We start from the raw sequence: 10,839 nt of genomic DNA, 5'->3' as shown, positions 1-10,839 counted from the left end.
CCCCGAAGTAGCAGGGAGGAGCTGGGTTGGAGCTTAGTCTTTTTGTGTGACTATCATTTATTTTCTACTTAAATTGTTGAATAGTGTGCCTTTAATTAATTTATAATGTTTGTACTATGAAATTCCTTAAGAAACAACTTCACTTTTCATCAACATGTATAATTCTCATGATAAGGAAATCATCATGAGGGGGGTAAAACATTAGAATCATTATGAGATATTTCATTATGCACAATGTTCTCATAATTAAAACAGAGTTATAAATCACATTTACAATAAAATAAATAATGCAGTGGAGTAGGTAAGTATGAATTCAACAAATTAAAAAATGTTGGTTATTTTTTTAACCTTGAGGAAAATGGGCTTCCATAAACAAAAGCTGTGTCTTAACCAAGGCACTTTCATCCCCACATCAGTAGATGGCAGTAGGTGCTTTCTTGCTGTAGTTCCTATATCTTCATTCTATTTTACCTTTGGAGCATTTCACACTTTTTAGCTTATAGTTTGTTTTATAAATTGCACTGGTCTGTAGATGGGGCCCAGTTCATTATTGTCCTGACTTAAACTCTCCTTTAACTACGCATTGTTACATGACCTGTGCCACATTTGGAAACAAGCTAATACACAGAGATCATTTTGTCATCGCATCCAATACAATAGTACCTTACTGACTACTTCTAAGATGACTATTTGAATCATTTTACCTCAAAATAGTTCTTTGCAAGCCCAGGAATCTTTAGAAAAAAGTCATGTTGATCCTCCACAAACACGGGAGCTGTGACATGCAGGTGTTCTGATGCATGATGCGACATGAAAACAGGCGCTGCTCTTACGTACACCAACACAGCGTCCACAGTGTCTGAGCCAGTGCACTGCAGGGATAGAGCACTATTGTCTTTTTCTGCTATTTCCTTAGCACTCGCGTCTATGTACAAATGGGTTTGGTTTCGGAAATAAAAAGGTTTCATAGAGAATTGCTGAAATGGAGCTTTGTGAGTGATGTTCAGAGTGTAATGTCGCTAGTTTAGATTTCATGATGTGGATGGAAGGGCAGAGGGAAGTGCCCCTTGAGCAAGGCGTATAGCCACTGTACCAGTAGACTGCGGTTGCACTGGGCAAGTTCCAATGAAAGAAGCATGCAAGCTTGTCAAACCTTTCCTTGATAAAAATCTAAAGAGAAAATGATCAAGTTTGGTTTGGGTGTGTTAGAGCGCCATGAGTCCCAGCAGACCCGGTTTCGAATCCGGCCCGGGTCGTTCTCTACATGTCATTCCCTTCTCTTTTTATTTTATTTTTTTTAAAGATATTTTTTGGGCATTTTTATGCTTTATTGATAGTGCAGAGAGACAGAGGTGAAATGGGGCAGAGAGGGGAGTGACATGCAGAGAATGACCGCGGGCGGGAATCGAACCCGGGTCTGCTGCTGGGCCCGGCCCGGGAGGGGGACGCCTTACCAACTGAGCTAAAGGCGCCCCCACGTCATTCCCTTCTCTACCCCCATTTCATCACTGTCCCTCAAAATCTGTCTCAAAAAAGAAAAACCACAGCAAAAAAAAAATATATATTTAGAAAAAATAAATTGATCAAGTAAAGCGGCTCAAACTACCAAATAAAAAAAGTCAGATCTTGCTGTTCTCTAAGTGTGAGTCGATGTGTTTGATGAGGGCGTCGTCGGGGTAACCAATGGGGAAGGTCAGCTGACACAGAGGACAGCTGCGGACAGCACTCTCTTCAGACTCCATCCATAACTACACACAGAGGGAGACACACACAGGCGCAAAATTAGCTACATTTGTTAATTATACACAAACGACAACAACATTATATATTAGCCTATATATTAGCCTTCGGTATAGTGTGACAATGTGTCAGTGTTGCCCTGTTAACTGGCCATTAAAACAGCCTTAAAAGTGGAGTCAGGGATTCTGGAGAATGCTTGTTGTCAAAAATCACTTTTTGTCAAAATCAGTGAATATCTCCAGACGATCCGCTACCGGTTCTCACTGTGTGTGCACTGATAAAAAATCTAGTGTTAATACACAGCTTAGGCTCTGTAAACTGAAATGTAAAAAAACAAAGGGGGGCCACCGCTTAAGCAACATGCCGGTTAACAGAGCCTAGTCTGTGTAAATCATAATTATAATGAAATATGTAATGTATGGATTAGGTAAGTATGAAAAAAATTGTAACATTAAAAACTTGGTAATTTTTTTTAATATGGAAGAAATGGGCTTCTATAGGTCTGTCTTTTCAAGTTTATTCCCTCAGACTATATTTACATTTCTGCTCCAGTGATCTGGTTTGAGCATTTGGTTTTGTGTTCTATACAACATTTATTATTTTATTCCCATGTATCCTACTAGGAGTGCAGGGAATCCATTAGTTGCTTTGTGGAACTCTCCTCATTGTTTTCTACTCACATTAATGGAGGGCCAGGACTGAGCATGCTCAGTGCTGCTCATGTAGGGAGGCAGATGGCAGGAGAGGGTGGCAGGGCCCTCGGGCGCCGAAAACGAGGGATGATGGGGCTGTTTCCTAGGAGACGGGAAGGAGGGTTGTAGGGGCTGTTCCCTAGGCAACGATGAACCAATCACAATGGCGCCGAGAGTCCGAGGCGGGCTGGCAGCCGGCGATAGATACGTACACACGTCCTGTAAAGGAACACAATGCACACATGTTAAATGAATGGGCCAGCTTTAAAAGCACCACAGCAGCCACACATCATCATCATCATCATCACCTCTTCCTCATCAGAGGACTGTGGTGGTGTCACCAGGGGGCTGGGCTCCTGGGGGTTGTCAAGGCGACAGAAGTGATGCACCTGGATGAGAGGAGGGGCAAGTACGAGCAAGATCATTCACACTTCAAAATATTGCAGTTTAAAGGAGTATACTGTAGAACAATACAAAACACAAGGCTCCAGTTCAAAGTTTCTTGTGTGTTCTTTTTCTTCTTTTTAGTTGGAGAGATTTAAGAATTTCATACCAACAATAGTGCCTGTATTCGGCGTATATCTGCTAGTGCCAGTATGAATCATGTTACTTAAGAACATAGCCGGTGATTAAAGTAGGTTATATGAGCATCTGGGGGCATATTAGACTGTTAACAACGGGGACTGACTAATACATGTGAATAAAGCCTGTCAGTCTAACCTCAGCAGCCAGAGGGAAGCCCAGATCCAGAGGGCAGTGATGAGGACTGCTGCTCAGACTGCCCCCTCTCTCCATCCCCCTCCCTCCCCCTCCTCTGTCCCCTCCTCCAGCTCCACGGGCCGAGGCAGGTCGGACCAGCCCCACCAAGGAGCTCCTCAGCTGGGCTTTGCTGAGGCCGTAGCCCTGTCCTGTGTCTCCCAGCAGAGGTCTGGACTTGGGCAGGGTGGACACCGGATCCCTAAGCAGACGGGCTGACGGCCGGTGGAACGCAGACGGGTCAGACACCTGGGAGAGAGGGCACAACGCTCAAAAGGTCAGAGGACTTTGACTGCTAGGTTTCACCTAAATGTTTAAAAAAAAGTGCACTGTGATTATTCCCACTAAGGTCGTGTATACACCTTTATTGGTGCGCACCGGATATAAGTTGTATACATTGTTTCAGTTTTCAGATAGTTCGGTTCACGTTCACAAAAAAGCAAAACTCAAACAAACTATAAATTGTAAACAGAAGTCACATGCACGGAAATGCTGTTCAATTATTGGTCGAACAGTTAGGCAGGTAAAAAGACTGGTTTTCATACTGGTCTTAATGTGGAGTGCACATTGTAACAGCCAGTGTCTATTAAATGTTAAGCCACAAGGTGGCGGTTTATGTAGGCTATATGATATTGCCGTGGAGACCTGGCGTTGTAGGCAATGGCTGATTGTAATACATTGAAAATTACAAAAGATCTAGAATAGACCAGAGTCTGGTCGCATATAACCCAAACGAACCAAGGGGTTAAACCCTCAACCACACTAAACAAGGCTGGTGTGAAGGCGGCCTTTTAGTTATGCCAGAGCCTCACCTCCGAGTAACTACGGCGACCCTGGAACTTTGCTCGAAGTCGACTGCTGGTTGGCTGATGAGAGTAGGAGGCGGGGCCGTTGCTAGGCGACAGAGGAGGAGAGGGGGAGGGGTGGAGTCTGTCAGGGGAGAGAGAGGAGCACTGGGGGGAGGTGGGGGAAAGACGCTGAGGGACAGGGGGAGGACGAGAGACTGGACAAGAGAGAGAGAGAGAGAGAGAGAGAGAGAGAGAGAACGGAGAAAGGATTCAGTCTATGCCTTCAATAAGTCAGAAGGGATCAAGGTATAATGTAACACATGTCACTTGAACACATCATCAGAATTTGCCTGGGAATGAAAAAATGTCCTTAACAAGAATCTCTAAGCATTGGACTTCCCTCTGCATTTAAAGGTGGAGTCAGTGATTCTGGAGAATGCATATCTTACAAGAAGAATTGTCCAGAATCACTGACTTACCCACTGGGTTTACCCACCAGGATCCTGTGAGACCTGCTGCAGAAGGTCACTCTGTTTCATAGCCAGACTGCGAACACGACTCAGCTCCTCCGTTAGCTCGGTGTAGGCTAACGCTAGGTTCACCCTGTGGCACACAGAGAGTCATTGAATCAATTAACAAGGTTTACAAAAACTGAGAATTAATGTGGTTTCAAATATTTTCTCCTCATTTTGAAATCAGACTCACTGTTCGTCCCCGGCCTTCTTTATCCATTCTACGTCACAGTGCTCACAATGTGGGGACAGGTCATGTGACTGGCATACAGACAGCCAGACAGCCAGACAGACAGACAGACAGACAGACAGACAGACAGACAGATAGACAGACACACAGACAGACAGGCAGAGGTGTGTTAGGCCTGCAGTACATTTGTAATGATTTCCTACCCTACCCACTCTGACAGTACCTCAGGTCATTAAAGATCCTATATTGTGCTAATTTTCGAGTTCGGATTTTTATTTTGTGTCTGTACTAGAAACTGTTTTCATGATGTACTGCCCAAAAACCCCTTTTTATTTCTCATACTGGCATTGCTGTATTTTGTGTCACAGCCTCTCTTTAAGACGATCTGTTTATATCCTAAACTGAACTCTCTTTAAGACCCTTCGTCTGCCCTCTGCACCGGTCTGCTCTGATTGGCCAGGTTCCCTTGTGGCAACAGGGCATGAACGGCACCCTAGTGTTGAGCGCTGTGCACAGCTTCCCCAGAGGATCCGCATGGAATACCTTTAAATGCATATACTGTACGTAATTTTTTGACAGAATGGTATCGTTTTGACTATAAAACATTATAACAACATTTATTGGTTCAGAAAAGACGTAAAAAGCATAATAGGTGCTCTTGAACGCATGAGGCCTACCTGTCTCTTTGCTTGCTGTAGCTGGGTGACCTCCTGCTGTAGCCTCTGGAGCTTGGCCCTGACTTCCTGCTCCCGGTGACACGCCCCCTGGGCCTGGTGCCGCGCCCCCTCTAGCTCCGCCTCCAGCCGCTGCAGCTTCAGGTCTGACAGAGCGTCCAGGCTGCGCGAGCTCTGCAGCGTCGGCCCGCGCCCCTCTGACATGATAACACACACGTAAACAGATTCATGAGCTTTCTAATTGTTCTAGTTGTAGCTGTAGAGATACAATGTGTTTGAAGGGTTTGGAGGGTGATTTGCTTTGTTTAGTATGTCCCCTATATAGAAAACAGAACTACAAGAGCAAAATGGTAACAAATGATTAAAAAAACTTTTGTATTATGTATGCTGCAAATGTTAGCATGTCCGGCTAACTAGCTTGTAACCTACAAGTGTAACCTAACCCAGCATTACTTCCATGGCCAGGGGTGTAACCGGTGTGGACACAGGGCTTTCTGCTTATACTTCTTTTATTATTTTATTAAAATAAATACTACTGCTATAGCTAATGCTAGCATGATGCACGAGTCATACTGCAGATCCAAACAGAACCCACCTCTCGGTACGTCCAGGCTGGCGTGAAGTTGAGACTCTTTGCTGCGGAGTTGAGCGCTGAGTTTCTGAAGAGAAGTTTCTCTCTGTCTGAGGGCCGACTCCAGACCGTGGATCTGCTCCACATGCTGCTCTGCTAGAGTCGTCTGACATACACACACAAACACACGTGTTGAATTGAAACCCAAATTTGCCGTTCAACACTGTAGTGAATATCATATTTAACCAAGAAACTTTGGTGTGTGTGTGTGTGTGTGTGTGTGTGTGTGTGTGTGTGTGTGTGTGTGTGTGTGTGTGTGTGTATGTGTGTGTGTTCACCATCTTGTCTAGGTCTCTCTGGACATTGCTTTTCTCCAGGTGAATCTTCTCGTAAGCCTGGATGACTTCAGTCAACCTCTCCTCTCTGTCCTTACTCTTCTGGAGCTGAAACCGATAGAGAGAGACTTTGCTTTAATGGCTAATTCCAGTTTACTACAGCTTCGGGTATTTGTTTTGTTCCGTCAATTTCTCCTATCGTTGGGTAGAGAAGTTAATTACAGAAGTCTACGAAAGCAGCGACATTACTACGGGTCCCGTTTGAACATGTCATTTTAAGTGTCTGAGGACTTGATGAGACAAAAGAGAAGAGGACCCAGAACAGAACCCTGAGCTACCCCAGCTGTGAGACTACAAGGATCAGACAAGTTTCCCTTAAGGTATGGTCCTAAAGGAAAGATGTTAACAAGGAATGTGAAGAGCTTAAGATCTTCTCTGATTTCTGAAAGGACTTTATTAAGAATAATCCTGATGAAATCCCATAATACCTCTTGAGTGAGCGAGTTGACCCTCTGTTGTAGGTTGGTGGTCTCTGATTGGAGATCACTGGTATCCTTGATGATGGGATCACAGGAGCAGCACAGCATCCTCTCCTCTCCGAACTCACTGATCATAGGAAACTGGAGGGCAGAAGAGGAGAGGAGATTGTCTTGCCAGAAATCATAATGCATTCAGACCTTGGGCAAGTCTATTTTCTGTTTCTGTTATTCTATCAAAATTCTGTTTTGCTTGCGTCGTAAATGTGTTTTGTTGTGTGTGTGTGTGTGTGTGTGTGTGTGTGTGTTTGCGCTGCTTTCTACCTTTTTCTATTATATACGGTATATACTTTATTTTAGGAGAAAAATAAATTATAATTTTACTGTTATTGTTCACAGTTCTTTTGTGCAAACAATTCAAAGAAAATAGAAATAAAATAAAAATTAAAGAAGATAAATAAAAAACAAATAGAGAGAAGAAAAATTAGATACATACAACCACATAAATACAGTATATACTGTATATATCAATGTATCCTTTTCCCCCCTATTCTATTCCTTTTATTTTATGTATATCTATGTATGTACTGTATGTATGCTGCTTGCCAGCTTGACCTCATAGTGCTTGAGCTTCCTCTTGATGCTGCTGTTCTCCCGCTCCAGGCTGGCCAGGCGGGTCTTGATGTCGTGGTAGGCTGCGGCCAGGGCCAGGCCTGATGCCGGGTACATGTCCTCAGGCAGCCCATTGGCCGACCAGCTGATCCCAGACACGCCCACATCGTCTCTCAGCCCCTCTCCTCCTCCCAGCAGACCCAGCTCTCCTCTACGGAACAGATCCATCATCAGTTAGCTGTAGGGAAGAAAGGGAGAGAAAGTTGTAAGGGTTATTTCTGGGTAAAATGGAGTGCAGGAAAAAAAAAGCACATGTTTGGCTTTGGGCAGAGAGACAGAAATGGAAGTAGCCATTGTCAGCTCAGCGAGGCACTTTGCACTCTCAACCTCACACAGTGGGGGCACTAATGGCAATAAATCTGTCAAGCCCCATTGCCTGGCAGGGGTGACAGTCGAATAGTGTGTTTTGTGTGTGTAGTGTGTGTGTGTGTGTGTGTGTGTGTGTTTCAAACTTCAGCCAGGAGCTCACTGAGCAAGGCAGCCAAATGTTTTGTATTTCCCATCTGCTGCCATACAGTTCATCCTCTCTTTCCTAACCCTCTCCCCGGCCGATTCTGGTTATGGCCAAAACTGCCGCTATAAAAATGTAAAAATAGTATATAGAATAACACCACAATATGTTGCACAGTACTCTATATATGTTTAAAGATGTCTCAGTGCTGAGCCTATGCAAAACGTGCATTATGGTGCAGTTCAGGAAATGACCACTCATCCTTACGCAGTCTTTGAAGGCCAACAACTTAAAGGCCAGCGACGTTGTTGAGGCCAAGGGCACTTTACTGTAGAAAAGAATAGAATGATAACATTCATACCAACATGTTCTTTTCAACTTAAAGCAACTCACACATCTAACTCTCCCCCTCTCTACTTCATCGCTATTACCCCCTTGTTCAGCAGTATTGTGCGTGTGTGTGTGTGTGTGTGTGTGTGTGTGTGTGTGTGTGTGTGTGTGTGTGTGTGTGTGTGTGTGTGTGTGTGTGTGCAGAGCCTAAAGGCAGCTGGAGTACCAGATAGGTCAAAGCATATCTCTGCAGATAACTCCCACGCTTACAGCCCACGGACTTTTTTTCTCTCTTTCTCTTTCTCTTTCTCTTTCTCTCTCTCTCTTGCTCTCTCTCACACACTCACACACACACACACACACACACACACACACACACACACACACACACACACACACACACACACACACACACACACACACACACACACACACACACATTCAGCCCACACAATGCTTGTGTGTATACTGTCTATCTACCTAGCTCTTCCTCTTATCTCCCTCTCAATTTTCTACTCAATCCACTCTCAGCTCGACTGACTTTTATTTGCAGGAGCACACACACACACACACACACACACACACACACACACACACACACACACACACACACACACACACACACACACACACACACACACACACACACACACACACACACACACACACACACACACACACAGTGCCAGCCAAGGGCAGGGCCATATGTCTTCTTCACATGGCTGTTTCATTTATTAATGGACAAACGGGCCGCTTTACCCACAACCTCCCTACGGTCAAACACCAAACCCAGTGGAATGCCTCATCATCATAATGCGTGCAGTGATGGCAGCCATGCTGAACACATATAAAAAGTCATTATGTAACCGCCAGGGCTTCATTTTATCTGTTGTATCTAAGATTGAATCCACAACCACCCAAAGTCCACAAAGACATTACAAAAAAAAATGAAATAAGCTTATTTTCTTTTTTTCTGACAGTTTTAAATTACTTCATTACCAACTAGAGGTGAGGGATTAAGAAAGACACTATCCAATTGCATTGTGGGAAATGTTGGAACATGAAAGGACCTGTAAAAATTGTTTTGGTCTATTCCTGAAATACTTCCTCTCTGTAGTGTCCCATCGCTTCCACAATTTCTCTCCAAGAATTTCGTATTTTGAGTGAGTCTGTAGTACAAAAAGGAATCCACACAATCAGACAAGCACTTTGTTAGAAGCATTTAGAGACCTTTTCTTACTGTAAAGTACAAGCAATATTCAGTTTATTTGACCTACATGAACTGCCACTGGTATTAACAAGTAGAGGTGAATATACCTTGTGTTTGGCTGGACAGCAATTGGCAAAGGAGTGAAAACATTTATATTTCTGTGTAGTAGTGAAATAGTAGACATCATTTACAGGTGCATTTCAACAAATTAGGATGTGATGGAAAAAAAAATGTTCTCCATCATTTATTTCAAAAAGTGAAACTTTCATATAGATTCATTGCACATAAAGTTAAATATTGTAATACAGGCCTGTTTTGGTTTTAATAAACTGTACATTATTACTGACAACATCTTTATTGAAACAAAACAGGCCTGAAGGGTGGCAGTTCATAAAGGCGCTCTAGTATCAGGCTACACAGTGCGCAACACTAGCGTGGGAGTTAATGTCCATACTCTACATATGACAAATGTAATTCCATAGCTTCAACCATCCTTGTGCATTAAGTCGACAGTTCACTTCTCTCCCCCTCTGTGTCTCTGTCTGGGCAGATTCATCTTGAAAGGGCCACAAACAATGTGGACAGAGCAATGACTGGTGGTCGACCAATCCTCAAATTTGATCGCTCACTCACTCGCTCACTCACTCACTCACTCACTCACTCACTCACTCACTCACTCACTCACTCACTCACTCACTCACTCACTCACTCACTCACTCACTCACTCACTCACTCACTCACTCACTCACTCACTCACTCACTCACTCACTCACTCATTCACTCACGGCTACGAGTCTGAAGGATCCTGAAAAATATCTAAAAGCATTTCATCAGCACAGAAACCTGCTGCATGTAAATGGTCATAATAAATCTGTGGTCACTCACTGAGGCCTTCAGACACCTTGACACAGTATTTATTTTTCTTCCATCACCACCATCACTAGTACTGTAAGGTAGACAATAGCATTTGAGCCTTCGTGAGAAAAAGAAACATATTGCGTTAGAGAAAGAAAGAAAAGAATCTCAGTCATGATAAAAGCCTGGAGAAGTGATGGAAAGAGAGTCCTTGTGGATAGGGCTCCATCTCTTTGAGCACAGCTGAAGGCTAATTCAGAGAGAGAGAGAGAGAGAAAGAGAGTGTGTGTGTATGTGTGTGTGTGTGTGTGTGTGTGTGTGTGTGTGTGTGTGCGTGCGCAGTGGGGGAGCCAGGAGAGACAAAGGGAGAACGAGGCTTCAAATGAGGGTGGCAGAGACACAGAGATGAGAGAGTGAATTAGAATAACTGAGAGTGACATACAGAGAGAGAGAGGGAGAGAGAGAGACAAAGAGTGACATACAGAGAGAGAGAGAGAGAGAGAGAAGGGGAAAAATGGTGAGGGCGGTAAAAAAATAAAATTAGGTCTCATAACTGTTAGTCATGTGACAAAAAAAACACAAATCTT

General features: G+C 43.8%; 1 protein-coding gene across 1 annotated transcript; it reads right to left on the bottom strand.

The window, feature by feature from the left end:
* Positions 1-1,619: 1,619 nt before the first annotated feature.
* Positions 1,620-7,577, bottom strand: LOC307262831 (TANK-binding kinase 1-binding protein 1-like; the record flags this gene model as incomplete). The annotated part of the gene is made up of 12 exons (XM_080043826.1): positions 1,620-1,748; positions 2,421-2,651; positions 2,741-2,821; positions 3,153-3,437; positions 4,001-4,191; positions 4,473-4,579; positions 4,682-4,728; positions 5,356-5,549; positions 5,948-6,089; positions 6,262-6,366; positions 6,747-6,878; positions 7,344-7,577. 12 exons carry the CDS (start codon positions 7,575-7,577, stop codon positions 1,620-1,622), a joined length of 1,878 nt encoding a protein of 625 aa, XP_079899952.1.
* Between the last annotated feature and the right edge of the window lie 3,262 nt (positions 7,578-10,839).

This window comes from Ammodytes marinus (genome assembly GCF_949987685.1).
Source record: "Ammodytes marinus genome assembly, chromosome: 16".
In the NCBI taxonomy this organism is placed as follows: domain Eukaryota; kingdom Metazoa; phylum Chordata; class Actinopteri; order Uranoscopiformes; family Ammodytidae; genus Ammodytes; species Ammodytes marinus.
This window is presented reverse-complemented; position numbering and strand designations above follow the sequence as displayed.